Source organism: Ruditapes philippinarum, unplaced genomic scaffold, assembly GCF_026571515.1.
Source record: "Ruditapes philippinarum isolate M1 unplaced genomic scaffold, ASM2657151v2 ctg730_1_1_1_1, whole genome shotgun sequence".
In the NCBI taxonomy this organism is placed as follows: Eukaryota; Metazoa; Mollusca; class Bivalvia; order Venerida; family Veneridae; genus Ruditapes; species Ruditapes philippinarum.
In genome coordinates this window covers 344,350-371,778 of record NW_026859790.1, presented here as the reverse complement: position 1 = coordinate 371,778, position 27,429 = coordinate 344,350, and the positions used below count along the sequence as shown (strand labels likewise).

Here is a 27,429-nt window from a genome sequence, read left to right as displayed (position 1 = left end):
AGACGGTGCCGGGGTACGTGGTGATGGCTTTATTTACCAGTAACAACCATGACCCAAGATCATGACCCGATCATGACTTTGTCTTTGAAGTCTTCATTTTGATTTTTTCAGAGTGACATTAGTCAAGGGCAAACGAGAAAACGAATATTTATCCTGTAGTTAAATAAGAGGTTTAATCCAACACTGATATAAAACAATGATATAAATACATGTAATTAAAAGTCTATCGTAATCGAATTTTTCAAAGAAAAAATGCAACAACATAAACACAAATTTATTATGAACAAACATCATCCCTTATGGCCGCTGGACAAAAATAAGCATTTTAAGTAAACTTACACTACAGTAGTATCATACAAACAACTATGTTTGTGTGCAGTAGTGAACCATGTTTAATGTTGAGGTCTTCGTAATAAAATTCAATACTGAATATTTCTACTATCTCTCACTTTTAATTTATAAGGCGGACGATTCGTTTCCAATTCAATGAACGCAACCCCCATATGACCCATATTAAGTTTTTGGACGCCACTTACACTTATGGAGATTTTAGGCATGTTAAAAGAGAGGCTTAACTTAGTTTTAAGCAGGTTTTTGTCTTCATCAAGCATAGTTTTGAAATTTTCAAAAGATACAGTTTGAGTGACATGTTATGTTTTTCAATTTATTTCCCATCACATTTTTGCACATTTGTTTTAAATTTGTGTTTGTTATTAAATTAAATAAATCAATGGAATGCAAAATCATTTCATTGTATACATATTTATTGAAAGTTTAGCATTATCGTTCTAATATTGATACAAATTATGACACCATTTATACATCAAGGGGGTAGAACCCCATATGGAACTCAAAATTGAGCATCAGTAAAAATGTATGCTGATCCAGATGTGCTCTATAACACCATACACAATTGTTATGATCTTAGTATGTTGCAAGAATTACCTTTGAATGAAACTTTTATATGAAATGTGTACATCTTCTGAAAATTATGCGATTACAGATGACGTGAAAAAAGTCATAATGAAAGTTCGATGAACAGCGCCGTGTATGGACACATCTGCAGATGTATAAAACATTTCAGTAACACCGTTTTCCTGTACTTAAATGTTAAATTATGCAAAGACGGTGCCGGGGTACGTGGTGATGGCTTTATTTACCAGTAACAACCATGACCCAAGATCATGACCCGATCATGACTTTGTCTTTGAAGTCTTCATTTTGATTTTTTCAGAGTGACATTAGTCCAGGGCAAACAAGAAAACGAATATTTATCCTGTAGTTAAATAAGAGGTTTAATCCAACACTGATATAAAACAATGATATAAATACATGTAATTAAAAGTCTATCGTAATCGAATTTTTCAAAGAAAAAATGCAACAACATAAACACAAATTTATTATGAACAAGCATCATCCCTTATGGCCGCTGGACAAAAATAAGCATTTTAAGTAAACTTACACTAAAGTAGTATCATACAAACAACTATGTTTGTGTGCAGTAGTGAACCATGTTTAATGTTGAGGTCTTCGTAATAAAATTCAATACTGAATATTTCTACTATCTCTCACTTTTAATTTATAAGGCGGACGATTCGTTTCCAATTCAATGAACGCAACCCCCATATGACCCATATTAAGTTTTTGGACGCCACTTACACTTATGGAGATTTTAGGCATGTTAAAAGAGAGGCTTAACTTAGTTTTAAGCAGGTTTTTGTCTTCATCAAGCATAGTTTTGAAATTTTCAAAAGATACAGTTTGAGTGACATGTTATGTTTTTCAATTTATTTCCCATCACATTTTTGCACATTTGTGTTAAATTTGTGTTTGTTATTAAATTAAATAAATCAATGGAATGCAAAATCATTTCATTGTATACATATTTATTGAAAGTTTAGCATTATCGTTCTAATATTGATACAAATTATGACACCATTTATACATCAAGGGGGTAGAACCCCATATGGAACTCAAAATTGAGCATCAGTAAAAATGTATGCTGATCCAGATGTGCTCTATAACACCATACACAATTGTTATGATCTTAGTATGTTGCAAGAATTACCTTTGAATGAAACTTTTATATGAAATGTGTACATCTTCTGAAAATTATGCGATTACAGATGACGTGAAAAAAGTCATAATGAAAGTTCGATGAACAGCGCCGTGTATGGACACATCTGCAGATGTATAAAACATTTCAGTAACACCGTTTTCCTGTACTTAAATGTTAAATTATGCAAAAGACGGTGCCGGGGACGTGGTGATGGCTTTATTTACCAGTAACAACCATGACCCAAGATCATGACCCGATCATGACTTTGTCTTTGAAGTCTTCATTTTGATTTTTTCAGAGTGACATTAGTCCAGGGCAAACAGAAAAACGAATATTTATCCTGTAGTTAAATAAGAGGTTTAATCCAACACTGATATAAAACAATGATATAAATACATGTAATTAAAAGTCTATCGTAATCGAATTTTCAAAGAAAAAATGCAACAACATAAACACAAATTTATTATGAACAAGCATCATCCCTTATGGCCGCTGGACAAAAATAAGCATTTTAAGTAAACTTACACTAAAGTAGTATCATACAAACAACTATGCTTGTGTGCAGTAGTGAACCATGTTTAATGTTGAGGTCTTCGTAATAAAATTCAATACTGAATATTTCTACTATCTCTCACTTTTAATTTATAAGGCGGACGATTCGTTTCCAATTCATCGTCACTGCACGCGGGGTGCTGTATTGAAGAAGGCTTAACCTGAAAACTTTTCCTAGGTAATATTACCGACATACTTCGTTTGAAACATCACAAAATTATTTGTCCAACAAAATATTATAGCTGAAGGCCACTCTCAACACATCAAAATATCAGACAGGTTTTCAGCACTATACAATAGAGAGAGTGAAACTGAATACATCATTCACAATGATGCTGTGTTTGATATAATGTAGTCCATTATTTATAATTCAAATTGTTACTCTATTGACGTGACACTTTAAATGAAAGTAATAATTATTGTTGGTGATAAACATTTATCTTTGCTAATGCTGACTTCTATAATTACATCAATGAAACCCAGTGGCTGGACAAATTTGTCCATATTCATGTTCTGATACTGCAAAAAAAACACAAAAAGCAATGAAAATATTTCAAACATCATTTTTAGGAAACCAGTTAAAATGTAGAGGAAAAAATCAATATAAACAGTTTATATTTAATCATAAAATATACTGATACTAAATATCTCAGCTATTTACATTACGATATAACGAACAATTAATTTACAAATACCTTGAGCTCTTCCAATAGCCTCATAGTCATGTAACTTAAACATAGTGTCGTTGTTTGATGCTGAAATATAAACCTTTCTATAAAATGTTATTCTTGCAAATAACTTCATAACGGGTTATACATTATGATGGAAATATACAAGTTCCCCCTTTGAATACATGCTACTAATTATCTTTTAAACAACAATAACAACGACGACGTCTAGAACAACAACAGCAACAACAAAATTTGCAGTGCCTGTATGTACATCTTGCAGACGTAAAGAAAATTAACTTTAATACAATGCAACCGCTAGATAAAAGATATTTGAAAGTTTAAATTGATGACGTAACAATCAGTAATGCAAAATCAAACATAAATTTATATTTTCATGAAAATATTTAAATGAAATAAATGTCAAGGCCTAGTATTATACTAAAAATAAAACGTAATGAAATTCATGATATGTTAGTTGACTAAACATAATTTTCTTTGGCGAAAGAAATTGTTGATAATTGCATACATGTATATTTAAAATGAAATGCAAATGAAGATCTTAAGAAGTCGATTAAAGCTCTAGAAAAAGAAACAAGGAAATACCTGGAACAATTCTATGATTTGTTGAATTTTCACATTCCATTTCAATGCCTGAAAAGATATGAATATTTCACTATTTTATCTAATAGTATATCATTTCATTTTTAAACCTCGGTTGGTAAAACATAATACGATCTTGATCGGGATTCATTTAATTGAAATCTGACTCGCATAAAATAAGAAATTAAGAATATGAAATTCATAAATTAAAAGAAAATCAGTAAGAAAATAGATATATATTTACCAGAGTTTTCATAAAGAGGTCCATTTGTCTTGCTACTAGCATTGACCCTTTAAATGCAAATAAAATTACATGTTGGACTCATTCGTACATTTTAGCACAAGAAAGGAAGAATAGTATTTAAATAACAACATTTTGCTGACATCTTACTTATATGTTAAAACAGTATAACAATTTATATCATGTTTTATGTTTACGTTACACTTATTAATATCAAATTTCTTTGATAAAAATACAACAGCTGTTATGCTGTATTTATTTATTGCTAAGACAATATTTCGGATAAAAGTAATTTTAATTGCACGGATGTAAAAACCCAAACCTTAGATAGTACGATTGTTTTTTGTTTTTTTTTTTGTTTTTTGTTTTTTTGCTTTTGTTGACATCGTTTCTTGGAACTACTTAAAAAAAGTCAATTTCTTATGGCAAATATATACAACTGATCCGATACATCTCTTGTTTGGTATATATATCACAATGAAACAAAATGGATGTCCTACTGTTCTAGCATGCTAGTCTTAAAAAGCACGAGCCATATGTGAGTACAAACCATTATTATACACAATTGTCTTCCCCTATTTAGTAATGTTAGCATCAGTTAGTATGAACGACTCATTGATGGTACACATTATTTTATAACATAAACACATATTGTAACTCAAATAGCCATTAGCAAACGTAATTATTTCCAAAGTTCTGCTTTTAATGAAAAACAGGGGTATCCATAAGCAGGCATGAGGTATCAAAATAAGAGAAACGTTTCGCAATGCATGTAGACATATTTGTTTAATATAAACTTTTACACTGTGTTTATTTTTTGTCCAGTCAATGCACATTAAATATATTTTGTTTTGTATTAAAAAAGGGCGAAAACATTTTTGAATTTTTGACATATTTTATATTGTATTGATGGACGTCTCTGGTATAACAGCTTTTTCAACTTTTATGTTATTTTAGTTTTTCTAGTTTAGTTATCTTTTACTTTAATTCAGTGGAGTATATTAAGTAATAGAAAGAGCATCGAAACACGAGGCTATCTGATTTGTACGAGGGGGCGTAGCCCCCGAGTTTTAATCAAATTAAAAAGTGTTTTGATGTTCTTTCTCTTTTGTATCATAGTCCAACATAAAAACACGTTTCCTGTTGTCACAATATGAAACCCCGGCAAAAAGGAACCAATGAACGAACATCTGAATATGATATTTCTGTCGCTTTCCCTTTCTCTGCCGTCACAATATGTAAGCCCCAGCAAAATGAGCCAATCAATGGTCATGCTCTGGAGTGCGGGTAACTAATACCTTCACTCCAGTTGACGCACTTTGCATGTATATGTATACGATTTAACTCTGACACATTTTCAACAGAAAGGTCTCCAAACTATGACACAACAATATTTACCTTTTCCGATATTTCCAGAGAATCAACGTAACCACAAGTATAATGTTAACAACTACTGACACAGCAAGAATTGTTCCAAGTAATATTGCAGCTGTATTCACTGACTCCTCTGAGGAACTTAAGTCTAAAATATTATCAAGTAGAAAAAACATCGGTAAATGATACACTAATCTGAGCGTAGAAATAAGAGCGTTATACAAAGATATAAAACAAAGAAATAATTGGAAGTTTATACATGTATATATATAGTGTCTCTATAAATTTATCAAGAAATATATGTCTTGCATTAATATGGTTTTCACATATTGTATTGTTATTTTCTAAAAATAAACACGTTCTAATTTTTGTCGCTTTAACTATAATTCTTCTTATCATTAAAAATCATCATCATCATCATAATCATCATCATCATCATCACCACCATCATCATCATCATCATCATCATCATCATCATCATCATCATAATCATCATCATCATTATCTCTAAAAGTCGTTAGAAGCAGCAGTAGCTTCCATTTTCACCATCATCATTACAGACGAGTCATTATATGATATAAACGTTATTATAATACATAGCTAAAAATTCTAAAAAAGGGTGATTCCCTCGGAAGCACTGAAAACAATAAAATTACAGGAAAATTGCATACCCGGTTAGATATGAGTCATATAAAGGAATAGCAGATATATTGAATATATGATGCCAAATGTACCTGATGCAAACTGACCATTAACACATTAACAACTTTCAGGACATAAACGATAACGACAATCATTTTGACCGGCGGCGTTATACAATTAAGTTGTATATTAGTATATTAACAACACGTGCAACTTTTTCCTCTGAGGCTCTACATTAAATAATCAATATTATTAATAATATTGAAGCCCGATCAGGTTTTCGTAGTTGATATTCTACCATTGATAATGGATATGTATTATACACAATAGTGTGAAAATATTTGGGTATGAAAGGTAAAAAGGTTATTGTAGCAGCCTCCTGTAGGAGGTAGCCAACAAGTTTAGCATCGGTAAGGCATCGGCACACAAGATTTTACACGAACACCTAGGCATGAGCAAGGTAAGTGCCAGGTGGGTGCCTAGACAGCTGTCCGCAGATCAAAAGGCAACCAGAGTAACCAATGCAAAACAACATTTAAGTCGTTTTAATCGTGAAGGTGATAAGTTTTTGAACCGCATTATCACTGGAGATGAGATGTGGGTTCATTATTCCGAACCTGAGACAAAAGCTCAGTCAAAGCAGTGGAAACTAGCTGGTTCCCCACTTCCTAAAAAGATTAAGCTGTCTCCTTCGGCTGGCAACGTCATGCGTGTTGCCTTTTGGGATTCACGAGGAATGATACTTACTCATTTCATGCCAAAAGGTCAAACTGTCACCGCCAAGTACTATTCTGAAGTAATTCTGAAAAATCTCAGAGAAAAGCTGAAGCAAATGCGTCCCAGGTTAGCACAGAAAAATGTCCTCCTTCTTCACGATTACGCCCCTCCCATACCGTCACAGCTACAGTGGAGGTTATCAACTCTTACAAATGACAATTGTTGTCTCACCCTCCTTATAGCCCAGACCTCGCCCCCTGTGACTTTTATTTGTTTCCAGAACTGAAAATTGCTTGCTGGAAAGAAATATAAGACCAGGGCGGCTTTGATATCTGCTGTTACACATTACCTAAAACATAGGTCTACGTCATGGTTCGCAGCGGGAATACAAAAGCTCCCACGAAGATGGCAAAAGTGCGTAGACGTAGGTGGAGAATATTTTGAAAAAGAGTAGAAAGATTTTTTTCGAGAACGAGTCAAAAGTCCGAATATTTTCTGACTTCCCCTCGTATTGCTACAGAAAAGTAAAATATACTATCAGAGCTTTTTTAAATAAATAGATCTATTACCTGAAACCAGAGGGCAAAAATGATCATCCTTTACTTTAGTTTTGCAACCTTTTGTACATTTGCCAGTGGTTTGGTTACAAACTGTATCGCTGCAATAAACAGAACATATCTTAGAACACTGTAAACCATGGAAACCATCAACACACCCATATAGACATTTACCATCTGTCTGCTGACATAAACTTCCACCTGCCGTTGTTTGTACATTGCATGTATAGGCACATGAAAAGTTGCAACTATCACCATAAAAGTTACCTTTGCAACTGTTACAAAGACCGGTTTCGACATGACAGGATTTTAGACAGTTCTGTGGACATTGTTTGTCACATTGGTCATTGAAGTATCCAGGCTTACACTGTTTACACCTAGTATTTGACAAACATGTGATGCAGTTGTTATTATTTATACAACATCTGTCACCAGAATAATTGACGACACAGCCATCTGAGCACGTTCCTGTATCTCTATCACAAACACTTTTTAAACAATTAGACGGGCATCTCTCAGAGCAAAGGGAACCATAAAAACCAACGGTACATTTTTCACATTTCTCTCCATCAAAGTTCTCATTACAATTGAAACAATTGCCAGAGTCTATGACGCAGCCTATCTTGTCACAGTTGACTGGACACTGACTGTTGCATGAATCTCCATATTTGCCAGGTATGCATCGATTGCACCGTCCTCCTAGAAAGTTATCAAGACATCCATTTGAGCATTCACCATTACTTTTCTCGCATTGCTGATTTTTACAGCCTACAGAACAAGACATGTTACAGTATTGTCCATACCAGCCAGTTAAACAAACGTCACATTTATCCCCAATAATCGTAACTATAGTACATCCGTCTGTACACTCTCCGGAATCTCTTTCACATACGTTACCTTTACACCCTGCAGGACACTGTTGCTCGCACATATGTCCATATTTTCCGGTTTTACATTTATCACACCTTTTCCCAGAAAAATTAGGAAGACAATCACAGTTTCCAGTTAATATATCGCAATTCTTTGACATACAACCAGTCGAACAATTTTTCTCACAGGTTTGTCCATATAACCCAGTTTTACAAACCAAACAACTATCATAGGATGGGCACCGTACACAGTTATCCCGACATGTGTATGTACAGTCGTGTAACAAAGGGAGGTTAATGTTATCGTTAGGGTAACCTTTATAATAACCATCCTTACACGAGCCACAATCAGTATTCGACGAGCACGTGACACAGTTACCTGGACATAAAATATTACATAATTTACTGGTATCGTAGTATCCGTCCTTACATGATGTACACTGACCATTATCACAATTACAACTTTCAGGACATGAACGATTACGACAATCATTTTGACCGGCGGCGTTATAATATCCTTCCTTGCATGATGTGCACGTGGTTCCTGACGTGCATGTTTTACATCCGGGTAAACACTTTGATGTGCAGTCTCTAGCAGGACCGGGATAATAGCCATCATAACACTCAGTACACGTATCTTCATGATCAGGGCATTTTGTACAATTGTGTGTACATCGCAAGTAGCACCGAGCACCTCTATGACCATCAATACAGCCATGAGTACAATCTGTAGCAGTAATCCCTGGTCCACATATCCTATCTTTACAGCATGCACAATCTACTTTACATGTTTCGTCAACCTCTGTAATAAAAATAAAGTCAAACTTCCTTATAAAATTATCATATAGAAATGCGATATAAAAAGCTATGAATCTATCATTTTAATTTTAATTGCTGAACAGTTTACGTTGTATCATCGAAATGATGTTAAAATATGTCTAGAGTTCATTATATGCATAATAAATAACCAAAATATATCTACTAAGTTTTGTGTGTATATATATATAATACTAATATATATATATATATATATATATATATATATATATAATATATATATATATATATATATATATATATATATATATTATATATATATATATAATATTATATATATATATATATATATATATTATAATATAAAGTTTAACTAAAGTTAAATAATCAAACAAAACACTTACCTCCTGTCCAGTTGTAAACAAGTTGAAACATACATATTGTACATAGCATCTGTAACAAAAATTAGGTATTTCATTATTTCAGAAGTGTTATGTTGTATTGTTTTGTCTGATATATATATGGTGGCTGATTTACGCCATGTCGTATTTTCGCTTCTTCGCCTCAAAATGCGAAAATGCGAAAACACGAAGGGACGACAAAGTTGGACTTTGTCGTCTCTTCGTGTTTTCGCTTTTTCGCATTTTCGAGGCAACAAAGCGAAAATACGACAGAAGGAGGGCGAAAATACGACACATAAAATCTGTCGTATATTTGCATTCCATCTGTCGTATTTTCACTTTTTCGCGTTCAAAATACAAAAAAATGCGAAAACACAAAGAGACGACAAAGTCCAAAGTCCAACTTTGTCGTCCCTTCGTGTTTTCGCATTTTGAGGCGAAGAAGCAAAAAGTATAACTTTGTTGTCGTCTCTTCGCATTTTCGCATTGTTACATTTTCGCATTGTTGCATTTTCGCTTTTTCGCATTGTTACAAGTTTTGTAAATATCTGATCACAATGATGTATTATTTAATAGTCCTATATCAGATATGTTGTATTCACGTCGATGTATAATTTACAAGTATCACCCCGCTCCTTACACATGTAAAATAATTAAATAATATAACGGTTACGCTTTCAGACTGTTTTTAATCAATTAATGCAACAATTATTATAATAAATACAGTAATCAGTAATACAGTAATTTGTTCCTTCCATCTTTAGATTATCAGTATATTTTGCTGTCGGGTGTGACTGGTGTGACATGAGATTTACGATAAAGGCACTGCCGCACACATCGTAAAATAGATATGTCTGAGAGTGAGGTGTATTTTCACAGGAAAACATTTTATAATTTCTGTTATTCTAGTACTAGAGTTTTTAAGACATACTTTATTTGATTTCATAGAGTGCATGTTGGATTAAGTTCATTTAAAATTTATATAATAATATTTAAAATCATTTTTATTTATTATTACATTATACCATGTTGTCAGGCGTTCCTAAGATCTTTAAAACAAAGATCTCTTGATGGTCATTCTGTCTTCCCTATATTGCACGAATATCATAAGAGGACAACAATTAAAATTCATGAAAAAATTAAATATATTGTATTTAGTTCATATTGTATTATACTGTGCTTCTCTTAGTTCACAGAACTTAACGCAGGACAACAATAAACTAATGGTACAAAAAATGTCATTAGCTGTACCGTAAGGTAATTTTCATATTGATGTCTCCATGCGCATGTGCAACCAGAACGCGAAGATGCGAAATTGTAACAATGCGAAAATGTAAAAATGCGAAAATGTAACAATGAGAAAAAGCGAAAATGTTACAATGCGAAAAAGCGAAAATGTAACAATGCGAAAAAGCGAGAATACGACAGATGGAATGCGAATATACGAAGGATTTTATGTGTCGTATTTTCGCCCTCTTCTGTTGTCTGTTCGCTTTGTTGCCTCGAAAATGCGAAAAAGCGAAAACACGAAGAGACGACAAAGTCCAACTTTGTCGTCCCTTTGTGTTTTTGCTTTTTCGCATTTTCTAGACAACAATGCGAAAATACGACATGGCGTAAATCAGCCACCATAGATAAAACACTTATTAGGGTGCTTGCTTTATACGCATTTCTATAGAACAAGTGTATAATATTTCTACTAGACAGATATAATATTTCTACAGATATAATAGTTCTAAAGGATAAGTATAATATTTTTTGCAGAACAAGTATTATGTTTCTACGGGGCAAGTATAATATTTCTACTTGACGAGTAAAGTATTGCCAATATTTGTACAGAATAAAATGCCCTTACAGATAAAATGAATATTTCTACAGAACATGTATGATATTTCTTCATGACAAGTAATATGAAATTAGGCGAAGCCTATGAACGGGTAAATCGGTAAAAAAATGTTCATTTTTTGCTTTAAATTCCCTCGGAATACACGACGATTATTATTAATCCGAAAAGTTGCGATTGTTCGTTATCGGAATAACCCGAATATTATCATTGAGTTACATTGAAAATGGCGGCGCCCGACTGGAACTGACACAATCGCAACTACTCGGCCCTTTCCGTAAGTCTTCGGTTATTATAGATAATAGCCGAGGCAGATCCAAATGGAACTGACACTGAAAATTTGATTGATTGGTATAGAATTCTATATATTCTTTAATTGTTTTTTATTTAATTTTCTTTTAAACATACACGTGTAGTCTATAGCCGGGCAAGCCAAAGCCCGGACCTGCTTTGCGGCCCCGGCCTTTGACTTCCCCGTATATTATTACATCAGAAATTATATGCAGAAATAATAATATTTCTACAAAACAAGTACTATATTTCTTCAAAAATTATACTTTTTCTTCAGAAAGTATATTTCTACAGAACGAGTCCAATATTTCTACAGGACAAGTATAATTTTTCAACAAGTTTAAGAAAAAAAAATGTAATTACGAGACAGGACTTAGTATGGAAAGATTTTATATTATTCATTAGGGTTATGTACAGGAACATATAATTCGACATACTTTCAAATATTGTCTGCAAATTTACTTGTTATCATATACCTCAACAAGATACATGTTAATGTAATTCCAAAGATCAAGTATCAAGCTCAAGAAGATACAAAGAATATTATTCAAATGAGTTTGTGTCATCTATAAATAAATCTACAAATAAAGTTTATTTTAAGGTGTGATTTAACGTTTAATAGTGCAATTAGCCATAACTGTACCTGCATACAATGATAAAGTAAAACAAGAATTCACAGTGACCCTATATCACTCATCGGACTATTAAGCCTAAAATGAGATGGGACAAGTAATATCCAAAACAAGTATAATGTCAAATTGTTTGAAAAAGATATGAAGGTAAAAAATATGCATTTGAAAATGTGCACAAAAATTCATTGCTATATCCCTAAATACGACAACGGGACGTGCTAGCTATTGATCGCTCACCCGAGATCTATTGCTAGAGAAGTAACGGCTGCAATGAAATGTCACGTGTCAAACATAGGTACTCAACGTATTTTACTTTCGTAGTAGAGAATTTATATGACTTTTTTATTTATGAAGATTATATAACCAAAGTTATCCCAATGTAGTGGGAGACATTTTCAATCCCAGGTGCATGTTTATAATTTTGTTGCAGTCTTCAAGGTAGTGCTTCATGTCAAATATCTATATTCTCTGCATTTTAGTTTTAATACAAAAAGGTATAAATGTGTTTTCATTTATAAGTCTATATAAACTAGTGATCCGCTCTACTGTTAGGTCATTTCTTTATCTAATAATTCAAGGTATTTTTTATGCTTAATATATACGCTCTGGGGGGACATTGAAAGGATAATTTTTTTTTACATATTCTATTTGAACTAAATAAAGAATATATTTTGAAATATATTAAATTCATGATTTTATTTTAAACTTAATGATCCCGGGTGGAGACAAAAAAGACCTCTAGACGATGCTTCATGTTAAATATCTAAGCTCTTTGCGATGAAGTTTCTTGTGGGCTTTTTATCACATGTTTACTAATCAGATTTGATTTGGTTTGATTTGGGGAAAATGTTCATCCCTAACGGCATTTTTAAGTTTGTTTGGGTTGTCAAAAAACAAACAAAATGATAGCGAAATTTCAGACCCTGATATGCTTATTTGCAAAATCCGAAAAGTAGTCCGAACTCCTCGAAGCGGTTACTTCCCTTTATAAGTACAATCACGCCGAAAAATTGAGGGGAGATCACTGAGTAAAGATTGTCAAAATGACAGGCGCATTAATTTTCAAAGCCTTCTCGAGGAAGAACAAATAGTTCTCGATTGGTCAAAGATTTCTAATATTGTGTAAATTCTTTATATATTAAGCTCCATGAGTATTTACATCAGTGTTAAACATCAGGTTAACCGTGAAACAAAAGTATCTCGAAATTAATAAGGGTTACAAATCTGAAAAACAAATTGAGTTAGCAAACTTAAATTTAGAATAATGTGGTTTTCTTCAGTCTGTCATTTAATAACTTCCCTGTGGCCGAGGGGTTACACGCTCGTTTAGGAAGCGAGACGTCTGGAGTTAAAATCCCAGTTAAGACAACTCATGTTTGTTTGTTTTTTTAAGAAAAATAAACATTGAATTGAATATCAGTGTTGCAACTAGCCTTATAGCCAATTTACTACAGTTATAACAATGGAAACAGCATTGGTTCTGAGACCCAAACAAATTCAGCGCCTTCTGTGCTTTGATAAGTACATGCAGGTAGTTGTGTTTACTTATCTATTTCGAGTACGCTGAATTCTTTTTCTGCTCTACTAAAGCTTTATTTTTAGTCCTTGACCCTTTAAAAATCAATTTAAAATGGTCGCCATTGTTTTTTATTGTTACTTTTAAATGCTCCCATAGGCAAGATAAAACGCATCTTTTTGAAATTTAATTTAAAGTTTTGCTTATTTAAGAACAGAACAGAACAGATACTTTATTTTTGACTTATACAATCATACATCGTCATACATAAATAAACACAATTTTACAATACATACTAACATAAATCACAAGATCGGATTCTAAAAACATGTCTCTTTCATATCAATTAGAGGATGAATTATTAATATATTAAGTTGTATCAACCTATATCTAAATTATTTCTATGAGACATCGCATCTCGTACATACAAGGATAAATTTAAAAGTATAACTTCTATTGTTTGATTTTAACATATCAGTGAATTTAAGCATACTAGGTCTTATATAATAGTATTTTTTTATATATTTTTTCTTATATCAATAATAACAAGGACAAATTAAAATGAAATGGTATTCATCTTCGACGTCATGTAGTTACAATATAAACAATATCTTTCATTTCTAACAATTCTATTTTTATGAAACCTACCAGTTTGCACATGTAATGAATGCGAAGATATTCTTATTCTTGTAAGATACTTCCTTAAAGTACTTGGTATTATATCAAGATAATTTTCATATACAAAAGATCTTTAACATGATTATACAGGTAAACACAGGACATGCTCCTCTTTACCAGAAAAGCCCAACTTTGTAAAACACATCATTAACTTTTGCTTAAATATTGGTAAAAATATTTTACTAATTTACCGGAATCTGGAAAATCCAAAATATACAAAAAACCATGAATTAAATAATAACAATTTTAAGATTTTGATAACCAATTTTTTTTACATTATAAGTCTCACGAGCAATCCTATATACATTTTTAAGAATGATATTATCTGTTAAGCATTTTAAACAGAATCTTAAAATCTTAAACATAATCCCTTATGACGCTTACCTAACCAATCAAATTTCTTGATTTAAAAAACTAAAAACTACCAGTATAAGTAAATATTGTTCCCTAAAAGTAATTGAAAGCTATCGACAATATCTAAATGATTTTCCCTTCGTAATAAAATAATTCATTGTTTTTTAAAAACCTCCACGTCTTCTGAAAACAACAACTTTGGTTTTATCAATATTTACTTCTAAGCTCCATTTTTTTACAATAATCATTCAATAACGTCAAAAACTTCTATTTATATCATCTGGTGTATTTCCTAAACTACCTAATAACTCATCAGCGAACAGTAAAAAATAAAAAATATCGTTTATAGTCAAACCACTATTTATATCCCTTTGTAAAAATAATTCAAGTCATTTAAAAAGAGGGAAAAAAAAATCGGTGAAATTACCTCCCCTTGACGTAGACCCTACAGCATAATTAAAAAGAATTCTGAATAACTATTACATAACCTTACACACGATTTTACTTACTATACATGTCTTTTACTAGGCGTAACAATTTTACCTCTAATCCCACAATTACTTAATTTTTAACCAAAGCGCGTTTCTAAATATACAATCGAAAGCTTTCTTAAAGTCTACAAAAACACAATACGTTTATTATTATTTATATAATTTTGAACAACTGTCATAAGAATAAATAAAGCATCAATGGTTGATTTTCCTTTTCTAAATCCAAATTGTGCATCTGGCAAAACATGGTTTTCTCCCACAATATTGTATTAATCTTTTATTTAAAATAGATGTGAATAATTTCGATAGACAACTAACTAACGTAATTCCTCTATAATTATTAACATCATTTTTGTCACCTTTTTATACAACGGAATTATCACACCTTCAGACCATGTATCTGGGAAATATCCGCTATCAAGTACATAATTAAAATATCAAAATATGCGAGGATAAAAATATCAATACATTCAAATAAAATATTCATTTAACAGGCAATCAATACCAGGTGATTTATTTGTTTTTAAAAGTTTTTGATTGCTTCCAAAATTTCATTTACAGTTAATACTTTTATCTAAATATCATCCGATCCATTTAAATTTTTCAAAAATCATTGTTGCGTGAAAAATCTTCGGACTCCGTGTTACTTGATTGAATATATCATTACCTAAATTCTGAAAAATACTTAAAAAAATCATCTAAATGAAAATGTCATGATTTACCTTATTATTACATTTAAATAATTTCCAAAAGTCTTTCGGCTTACAAAAACGTAAGCTCTCAATTTTTTAAAACTTTTTTCAATTTAAACAAACGTCCTCTTTTTCTTAACCAAATTCTTATATTTAGCTTTATAAAAACACAACTGCTCCTATTTACAACACTATTATCTACTTTAAAATTATTTAATGCGTTTTATATACAACTTTTTAAGCCTTTGAAAACAATCATTATCCAAACCAAACTCCTTAATCCCTTAACAATACATTTTAATAAATTTGGTTGATTATGTAACTATTAATTTTACAAAAATAACGGATTCGCAATTTCTTGCGATAATTGTTAAAAGCCTAAAAAGAGAGTTATTCGCAGAAAGCGATCAGTTAAAATCTACATTATGAATAAATTCGTTTAATATGGTAATTTTCCAATAAGATTCGACCTGAAACTATTCTAAAGTTCGGGGGACCATACTATTTAAACAATTGTCATTTTGTTCCCCATGTTTTAACTTATACTTTAATACCAATTAAATATTGAAAGAAAATGGGCATGAATCACTTCCATGCTTCAACTCCGGTGCAATGAAATTACTTATCAGCGAAAAATTAATTCTTTTTTAATAATAGTCTAGGTTTGATGACCCCTGGCTAGAAAAAAACCGTGCAATTTCCGAAAAGATACCTATTCTACCAAATTTATCCGAAAACCCCCGGATTTACATAAATCTAACAGTCTATACCGAGGTAATTACAATGTTTTTCTGAGAGGCTTTCCCCAAAAGGGTTTGTCGGGAACATATTCATCCAAAATAATGCACGGGGTTTCCCTGTCATGTAAAAAAAGTCATTTCTACAGCCAAATTCTGAATAACCAATCTTTTAAAAAAAAATTCTGCCTTTATCTTCAAGCTATATATGTCATTTTTGTATAATTCAAATAGGTTTCAACATTATGACATCAATAAGCTGGCGAATCCTCACACCATAAATGTAACCAACATAATGTAAACTCTTCCTGAAACTTAAAAAATGTTTATCTGTTAATCCCATTTATAAGTTCATAATGGTTTTTAACAATTTTAATACCACCCGTTGTAAATAATCTCTTAATATATAGGCGAACCCCTCCGTTGCTAAGCTTGCTTCTTCCCTGTGTTGAATGTTCTATAATGTTATGCCGAAAAAAAGCCCGATATATCTATGTTGCTGTTTTTTTGTTGCACCAAGGGTTTCCCATAAAAAATATAATGTCTTTCAATAATTCCGAACAAAAAAAATTTGGTTACTCCTTTTTATTTCCCGTTAAAACTGTTTACATTCCCATGCACAAAAACTCAATTCCCCTCCTCCGGCCCCTTTATTTTCTGAGCCTTTCCCGTGATGTAAAAAGATAAATGACCGGGCCATGCTTTTACCCTGCGGTCTGGAGACCGCGGGTTTATTTAGCGGCTTTTACTTTCTAAGGATGGGGGAGCACGTGGAGCCCCTGTTTTCGGTTACATGGGAACATGTGATCTGTAAACTGTACTGATTGGGTTAAATTGACCTTTTTCGGAAACCTAGCTAAATACCGTTTCCGGGCTACGTTACGGATTTACCCTCTAGGGAATTAGTCCCGAATTACACACTAATTAAGAACAAAAAACTATTGCGCGATATTTCTAATTTTCTATAATTATTTTACGGTTTAAGGTGGAAAAACTTGAATGATGTGTTTGAAAATTTCAAATGTTTTGCTATATAAAATCTATCTCACTATTATATCTATCTAAATTTTACCCAAACAAGTAAAATTGTTTATATAACTGAAACCTACACCAATTAAATATTCGTACCGTAGTGGCATCTGCGTTTTCTGCCGTAAACTTGTTGTTAACTTTTTATTCTTTGTTTTGCTTCGGAATTAATTCATAATATGGTTTGCCTATTTAATCATTTTATTAAAAAGAAATAATTGGGTTTTATTGTTCGACCTTCTCCTTTTTAAAAAGGTACCATTTTCCAAAAACCTTTTTTCATTTGAAGATTTTTTAAATATTGAAAAAAGCAATAAAATATGAAAAACAAAATTATTGTAACAAATTTTCCTAATACAAATTTTTATCTATCCCCCCCCCCCCAAAAAAATTTGGGAAAATATTTTCTGAAAAAATTAAAAATATAAATTAAAAATGTTCCCCGCGGGAAAAACCATTTTATTTTGTTCCCTTTCCCCAAAAGTTTCTTTAAATTTTTTGGCGAAATTTTCCCCCTTTTCTTGTCAAATAACCTCTTTTGGAAAATTTTTCTTCAAAAAATTGGAAACCCCTTTTAAAGTGTACCCCTAAATTTCCCTTACAATTTCCCCTCTCTTTAAAAAAAATTTAATTTTGGCGAAAATTTATTTCTAGGCTTCCCATTTTTTCCATGATTTCCTATGCTGTGCCTTCTTTTCAAATTTCATTTATTTTAATTAAAATCATTTGCTTTTTTCATTTTATCTGTCAGGAAAGGGTTCTTATCACTTGTTCACAGTCTTCCATTATTTCCCGTTTTGGGGCCTCTAATGTTTGTAAATATAAGGTTTATTCCTCATTGATTGAGATTGAATTGTAAACAAGGTCAATCCGTTGAGTTTTTTTGTTTTCTGTTTCAAATGGGCTTTTTGGATGGTAACAATAAAAAATTGAAAATCTGTTACTTTCCCAACTTTTTTCTTCGACATAAATTATTAAGCATTGCATTTGTTTTGGGGTATTTTGGATCCTTGATAACATTCCAAAGTTTAACTAAATCTTTTGTCAAAAATTTATCATTTTTTTTTCCAAAAGATTGCAAAACATGTTAATTTTGATTCAACTTTTCCCCCAAGTCTCGTTTTTTTTTTTAAGGGCCCATTTCTTATTCGGGTTTAATGGAGAACTGCAACCCCAATTTTTTCACTGTTCCCGGGGGTGCTCGGACGGGATTGATAAGGTTTTTTTATTTGCGTTAAATTCACCCAAAAAAAAGTTCAAATCATAAAGAAATACTATTTTATCATGTATAATACTAAAATTTGTTTTCTTTAAAAATGTTACTCAGGGTATTTATTTTTTTCGGGGTGTTTGGGGAAAATCAAACCTGATTTCGCTCATTTTTTAAATGAATTTTTCCTATGTTTTCCTTTTTTTTTTTCCTTTTAAATTTTCCCCAATTTGGGGCCCAAAAAAATATCCCCAAAAAAAACCCAAAAAACCAACTGATCAACATTTACAAAAATTTCCAATATTAAAATTTTTAAAATATCCAAAAAATTGAACAATTTCCCCCAATCTTTTTCAAGAACGGGGAAAAACCCAATTTTAAACACCTTGATCCAGTGACTTAGTTCGGCTGAAGTATGAACAGAAGAATAAATGGGGGAAAAAAAGATTTAAATTTAAAATGCGAACAGCCTCGGTTTAAAAAATGACGTTTCTTTTACTTTTTTAATTTTTAAACGTTAAACTGAACGCGCAAAGAAGGGCTTTTTTCTTAGCTTGTTTATTGTAATTAAAAATGAATTTAGTCAAGTGGATCCAATTAAGAACTTTCAAGGAAAACTTATTAAAACCTAACCAAATTCCATTGGTGCAAAAAATTCACATTAAATGCCAAAATAATGAGAATCAATATTTGTATAAATGTATTTAAATCTTATTTTTATACTTCAAGCCATTTCAAAAGAAATGTTTTTTTTAAACAATTGCAATGCTTTTTTTTGTTTTTATCGCTTAAAAGGCTTGAGGGAAGCCTGCTAAATTTGTCCTCCCCCCGGGCCCCCCATGGGGCCAGTAAGGTATTTTGATTTTTTTTAATTTTGGCGTTAAAATTAAATTCCGTAAAACCCCAAACCTTTTAAAATAAATTTGGTTTTTGGGGGAAAAAGGCTGTTTTTGGCTTTTAAAAAATATAATAAAGACAAAAACACCCCACAGTCAATTTATGAAAATGTCTGTTTTTTTTAAAACCCCGTCCATAAAGGGTCATTTTGGATGTTTTTAAAATAAGTTGCACAAATTATAAATGTCTGGGTTGTGAAGGGCCCCCTTTAATGAAATTTAGAAATTTTATTTTGAAAAATTCCCAAGTGATTATAAACCCGAAATCGACTGACAAAACATGTATTGTCTAGTTTATGCTAATGTTGCCCCCGAAATTTTTTTCTAAAAGGGGAGTTTTGGGCACGATGCGCTAGATTTTTGATGATTTTATGAAACGGGAAGGAATAGAAATTGGTGTGGTCCTCATTTGTAAGCTTAATACAAAACTTGAAATGTGAATAAAAGGTTTTTTTATTAACTGGACAAGCTTTTTTCAACAACGTCCCGGAAAAATGAACCTTTGCTCGTAGACTCGAATTGGAGTTTCCGGCCTTGTCTTAACTTATAGTATAATTTTAAAGGGGGGCCCGTCATTATTATCCACTTTTTTTGGTTTTTTGAAAAAAATTTAAGGTGAACCGAGGTTTTTTATAATGTGGTCAATTTTCTTTTCCCAGGTCCGATACTCTTACAACTGTGTAGTTTATTCCGCAAAACCATCACACTAAATTTAGATGAAAGAAGTATTTCCAGTTTTAGATCTAAATATTAAGGTAACCGACCAAAATCATAGCCCGTAGACGCCCTTTAAATGAGGATTTTTGTCGTTCCATTTTGTTATCATGTGGTATTTAAATGGCTCTGGGGACTTTAAATGCTAAGACTAGCAAATTGTCTGATTAAATGTTATATTTGATAAATAATGTTGCTGAACAGAACTTTGATAATAATATAGATAGTGTTGTCTTATTTATTGGTAATTTAAGTATTTTGGTATCATTGAACGTTTTTTGAAGATCTGTTAACAATGTCAATAATTATGGTCATCGTTTGTTTTAGAATTATGTAGAACTACAGGTCTTTTAATTGCAAATGGTAGATGTGGTAAGGACACCTGTTATTGGTAAACAATACTTGTAATGATAAGAGTTTGTTAGACTATTTGCTATTATCACCAGTAATATTTCCAAATATTAAATTCTTTGAGGTCTCATGACTTTGATCTTATATTTTCAACGATGTTAAATTGTTATATTTTAGATTTTAGTGTTTGTCGTTTGCTTGGAAAACCAAATTTTATGATGATGTTGATTGTTGATAAATGATAATTGCTATATAGTTGTATGGGATAACTTGGTTGAAAACATTTGTAGATGGTTTAATCCTGTTTATATTAGAGCTTACATGAGATTTGTTGATATATATAAGTGTTAAAAATATAGTGAAGTGCTTGTTATTAATATTACTGAAAAAAGTTATACAAATAATAAGTGCCGATAAATGACATTTATTATGAAGTTAAAATAGCAATCAAAGAGTGTTAATTAATAAAAATATGGTAGAAGAAATGGTTTGAATGATGAATGTTCAAGGAGCAACATCTCTGTCAAACAAAGTCATGAAGGGTTGAACCAAAATAGTTTTGTTACATGATAGAAGAGTCATCTACAAAAGACTCTAATAGAAGTTTAGAGTTATAAAAAGATATCGTAAATTGTGTAATATAAGGTCTCTGATCCAAGGCCTAATTGGTCTATTGATAATAATAGCATGATGGAAAGTGCTGTTTTTCTAAGATATCTAGGAACTTTTCTATGAGCATATATATGAAATAAACGAGGCAATTGTTGAAATTGAAATTGCTACCAGTATAGATTCTTGAATAATTAAACTGTAATAATACTCGTTGAGATGCAGCTTTATTGTGAGTGAAAATAAAGAATTATTGTGAAACTAAATTAAAATTCGTCTTTTGTATTTCTTAATGAGTATTTAAGTTGTAAGACGAATTTTTTTCTACTTTTGCTGTGGTCATTTGTTTATGTTTGCTGAATGCTGGTTATTTCCAGATATTGGAGTCAGGGTATTATTTTCCTATATAAAACAAAGGGGATGATGTGATCCAATAAATATAGGGTATTAACTATAACTTATTGCCTTAGGAAAGCTTGTTTCTAATATTTTAAATGAAGCGACACAATGCTTCTTGAAAGTCACGAAATCTACTTATTGAGAACAAAGCAGGCTTTCGTAAACAACTATGGAAAACTATTGACCATGTATTTCTTTGAAACTATTGATTGATTATTACTTGAATTCTAAGAAAAAAACTGTATTGTGTTTTTGTTAACTATAAAAAAGCGTTTGATTACTATAATAGAACACAATCTATGGCACAAACTATTGTCGCATAATATGTGACGGTAAATGTTTTAAAGATTATCTATAATATGTATGTAAAGCAAAGTCATGTGTTAAAGTTAATAATGAAATGTCAGATTTTTTAGTAGTAACACTGGTGTACGCCAAGGAGAAAATTTGTCTCCAATATTGTTTTCTTTATACTTAAATGACTTACCCAGTTTCTGTCTTCCAGTATGCAAAGGGTTGTCTCTTATATCTAGTGCCAATCTGTTAATTGTCTTAGTGATGTACTGTTGATGTTTACCTAAAATTATACTGCTTTTGTATGCTGATGATACCATTTTATTAGCATGAAAACAAATTAGATCTACAGAATGGTCTTAATGCATGTATGATTATTGTAATTATGGGATCTGAATGTGAATGAGGATAAGACGAAAATAGTGGTTTTTAGTTCACGTAAGCCTAGAACTCGAATCTCAAACTTTTACGTACAATGGTAAAAACGTTAGAAACTGTTTTGAAAGTTTCGCATACTTAGGTGTATTATTAATTTCAATGGCAAATTTGGTAAAGCCAAGAAAAAACTTGTTGACCAAGCTAGAAAGAGCTATGTTTTCTGTTATTAAAAAAGCTAGAAAACTGTTTTTACCCATATCTGTTCAATTGCATTTGTTTAACACTATGGTTGTACCTATTTTATTATATGGTTGTGAGGTTTGGGTATAGAGAATGTTCAAATTATTGAGGGCAACTACAGTTAAGCTTCTGTAAAGAACTCATACTTAATTTAAAAAGGTCTACGCCAATTGTATGATATATGGGGAAACATGACTTTGTCCCCTAGTACTGCATTGTAAAAACAAGAATATTGTGTTTATTGAGTAAGTTTGAATAACCTCAAAAAATGATAAAATATGTAAAATATTGTATAATACAGTTCTTTTCTTGGTACTCGATGTTAATGATGTCATGACTTCTCCTTGATCTCATTTTGTTAAAAATACTCTTGATGAGCTTGGCTTATCAAACTATTTTTGTGATCAATATGTTGGTAACTTGAATAGTTTTAAAACTATTGTGAAACAGAGATTGAAAGACCAGTTCTTACAGAACTGGAAAGGAACGTAAATGAATCTTCTAAATGTTTAATTTATCGTGTGTATAAGAAAGATTTTTGTTTTGAGAAATACTTAGATATATTACCTTTCAATCTTTGTAGAATACTTTGTAAATTCAGACTATGAACCACTTTTACCCTATAGAGAAAGGTAGACATTACATATTGAAGAAATCAAAGAATATGTCATTTATGTCCAAAACAAATCTCTTGGGGATGAATTCCATTACTTATTTGAATGTCACTTTTTTAACTCTCTTTCGTAAAAGTTTATTGATTCGAAATTCTCAAATCATCCTAATATTTATAAATTAGAATCTTTAATGAATAGCTTTGACTTTTCAATTTTATTAAAACTTGCATTATTCTGCAAAATAATTTATTTCAAAATTTAGATAACTCATTCTCCGTAAGTCATGAATTTTTCAACTTTATGAATGTATTTACATAGAAACAATTTAATTAACTTCTGTATAAGACAAATCATGTCAAAAAGTAGAGTCTAGTCATATGTTATATGTTAGTCCAAATTGATTTCCTTATTATATATGATTTTATGTTTTACATGTTTTGTTAACTACTTTTGAATAACTGTTCATTATATTGTTGATATATCATAACCTTATGCATATTATATGCCTTGGTTTTGAATAAATCTTGAAAAAATCTTGAATCTTGTTTAATTCGGCCTAGGGCAGATGGTGTATAAGTACAAATGGTCAAATCTTGTAAATTGTATATGTCGCCTTCCTAAACGACTTAAACTTCACGTTAATGTGTAATATGAAAAGGTAATGACATGAATACCCGCAGTAGACCTATAATATTTTAGTCTGTATTGTTCATTTACCGTAAGACATTACAAGTTTGCTTCTTTAAAAAGAAGCATGCGAGAGGTCTTTTTGCTGCTGTGGAAAATTTGTTTAATTCGAAAATATTTGGGGATATTTTTGCATAACAGACACAATGAATGTTTATAAATTACAATTATTGAACAAAATAGAATTTATTATATATATTGCAATGAAAGTTTGTTTTACATTTCATCTTTTTTAATGTTTTAAAAGATTATATGCCGGAGAAATGGATTTTTTTCTTGGCGCATTAGGGATACTTTTTCTACAAAAAAAATGTAAAATTACTTAATGTAAATTGAATGATATATATCATTTACATTTGTATTTTAAATTTAGTTCCCTTTGTAGAAAAATTATATATATATTAAAAGTATTTTCAAAATAAAAGTTTCTTGTAAAGTTCAATAAGCAAATTTTCGGTCACTGTTTTGTTAAATATAAGGAAGCATTTCCTCTACATTTTCCAAAACGAGTATAAAGTATGTTAATCAAACAAGTTTACATAAAAAATGTTGATATAATTTGATTGGAATAAACAGAAAATACTGTTATATACTGTTATACTGTTATATACTGTTTATTGGAATAAACAGTATATAAAGCTGCATGCCTCCAACCACAATATTAGAAGAAAAATCAATTTTTGAGATAAAATTTGTGCCATTTGCGCAAAAAAATCTCCCTTTGCGTTATTTAGATATACCGGTTCAATACACGGTTCACTCGGTCATATAATATGTTTGTTTGTTTCATTGTACGCCTTTTTCCCAACAGTATTTTAGTCATATAGGCGGGTAGTTTCCTAACCATCGTTCCTGGAGAGTTACACCAGTACTAGACAACCTTCCTCCGCGCTAACAAAAAAAAATCATCACCCGGGGATCGAACCCACGCCAGAGAAATTACAGGATTTTAAGTCAACGACTCTAACCCCTCGACCACGGAGGCGGTATATTTAGTGCATGGTGATATTGTAGCTATAATGTTCACTGTAACTATTTATCAGACCATGAAATAGTAAAACGTTATTCAGAAAACAATACGGTAATCGATTTATACAGTTACGGAATGAAGCATCAATGCACGTAGTGTTAAGTAACGTAAATGATATTTTCCGATTTTTCTATGTACCGATTTGTTCAGTTCGATGTTAATTTTTCGTTTAAGTTAAGCCGTGTTTTGAAACGGGGCATGCGCAAAACAATTTTTTGTAGACTGCTTCTTATGATTTTACGCTTAAAATGAGATTCATTCACTGCAATCAGATACGCAAAAATGGATGCCGCAAGCAATCAGTCTGAACACTATGGAGAGGTCTGATGACCTCTCCAACAAGTCCGTATTCAACAATAAAATCGCTGTTTAAGATGCATTTTTTCCAAAGTGAAAGATAATAAAGCTTAAAATGACAGTTGCATTTATTTAACTTTACTAGTATTTTCAATTAAGATAGAAACCATGCAGGTGTATAAATCTAGGCATGTTTAGAGTTATTCACTGAAATCAAGACGACATTTAATAAAGTAGCTACACCAATATAACAAAAATAATACAGTATAGTGAATTTATATATGCACATACTGATGTTAACAAACGTGTCAAATGCGTGTTCGGTAAATAGCGTAACTAATAGGAACTGGTTGTATGAAACATTAAAGACGCATGACATCTCTTATTGATATGAATTTATAAGTGTGCGATATATTGTAAAGCAATCGATTGCATTATGATAATAGAAAAGAAATCCAGGCGTAACCAACTGATCTATTAGGAACCAGTCTATAGGCGCGTTTATGGTTTATTGTCACTGTGGCGGCTGTAAAAGTCTCCCCGTACATTTAATGAATGATGTTATATTTTCGATCCTTGAAGATCGTTCAGCACGACAGTATTGTTGTGTATACATTTTAGATGGTATTTTTAGTTTCTTGTATTTGGCCTTTTTCAATTTAGGTGGTTCTAGTATTCCTACTTGAAAACTGTATGATCACCCTTTGGATATGTTGCCTGCTTTTAAAATTTGTCTTTTGGCGTCTTGTCTGTGATATGCAGGCTTCATAACCTCAGATCCCCTTTCAAAATTCCATTTTATTTAGTTCCGCCCATTGTTTTCTCGTTTAGGGCACACGCATTCTTTTACTTGAGGACCATACGCCGCTTTTCATGGAATGACTTGAACTGTGTTACATTGAAGGTTCAATGATAACCGCCGTATGAACACATCTGCGGATGTTTCTAAATTCAAAATTTCACCATTATCGTGTTTAAATGTTGAATTCTGCTTAAGCCGGTGCTAGGGGTCGTGGACGGTAACTTGCACTTTCCAGTACCGTCCATGAACAGGCTCAATCAAACCGAGCCTGCAACATTTTACAATTTTGTCGTGTTGGGCTTTCTTTAGGGATTCTGTTTTTTAAGTCAATATTTACAAAATAAAACGTTTCAATGGTTTAAAATTACAGCAGGATAAATATTGCAAATACAATACTTAAATGTTTTTTCGTCGGACAATACTAGTTCCATAAAAATGTACGATTCTGTAGTGAAATTTTAGTTTTGATGCTTTGAACTGAATATAAAGGCTATTGTTTACGTTTAAACTATATAATTATCAGGAAAAGCCCGACTATCACCAGGTGCCAATTTCAACCACAGTGCTTGAATTTTATCTTTTAAAAGGTTTCTTTCAAAATATTTAAGCATAAGCCAATTAGATTTTAAGACAAATTTTGTTTTATGATTTCACTACTTACATATACCCTAACACTACGTACAATCTGCACTATAATATCGAAATTATAAAGTTATTATTCAAAACAAATCTCTGGCTTATTTTTTTAAGAAAGTGATATAAATAAAATTCTTCATTTGAATGCTTTTACAGAAAAACCTATTACAAATTATTTTTACTAACCAAATTTAAGTTCCTCATTATTTCCTTTATAATCTTTTCATTCATCAAACATAAGTAACACTTTAGCTTATTAGCAAGGTTATAAACGGAAGTAAATAAAACATAACTTCCTAGTGCGTAGTTTTTAGCGTATTATATTTAAAAGACATATCTTCTCCTTTAATCAAGATTTCAAGATTCAACATTTCAAGATTTTATTTCAAAAGAAATAAACATTATACAATGTCCGTCGCCATAAACAGAATGACGGTTACAAATAGTATATGAGAAAAGTATGTAACTGTATACAAATAATTTTTTACAATAACATTTTTATATTGTAAAGAACACATATACATGTACATTGTATTTCAATATATGTTT

General features: G+C 31.3%; 1 protein-coding gene across 1 annotated transcript; it reads right to left on the bottom strand.

Moving 5' to 3' along the window:
- Positions 1–2,468: 2,468 nt before the first annotated feature.
- On the bottom strand, positions 2,469–27,144 carry LOC132757929 (multiple epidermal growth factor-like domains protein 10). Its single transcript, XM_060749430.1, has 8 exons — positions 27,067–27,144; positions 9,464–9,512; positions 7,426–9,084; positions 5,522–5,645; positions 4,127–4,173; positions 3,886–3,933; positions 3,307–3,366; positions 2,469–3,130 (listed from the first exon to the last, which is right to left on the bottom strand). Exons 1-8 carry the CDS (start codon positions 27,109–27,111, stop codon positions 3,081–3,083), a joined length of 2,082 nt encoding a protein of 693 aa, XP_060605413.1. The 5' UTR covers positions 27,112–27,144; the 3' UTR covers positions 2,469–3,080.
- Positions 27,145–27,429: the final 285 nt, after the last annotated feature.

Coding starts and splice junctions, on each gene's coding strand:
- LOC132757929 (XM_060749430.1), bottom strand. CDS start 27,111: ATGAATGAAAAGATTATAAAGGAAATAATGAGGAACTTAAATTTG. Junction 5,646..7,425: donor TTTTTGCCCTCTGGTTTCAG/GTAATAGATCTA, acceptor ATAATATTTTAG/ACTTAAGTTCCTCAGAGGAG. Junction 4,174..5,521: donor CTCTGGAAATATCGGAAAAG/GTAAATATTGTT, acceptor TTGCATTTAAAG/GGTCAATGCTAGTAGCAAGA.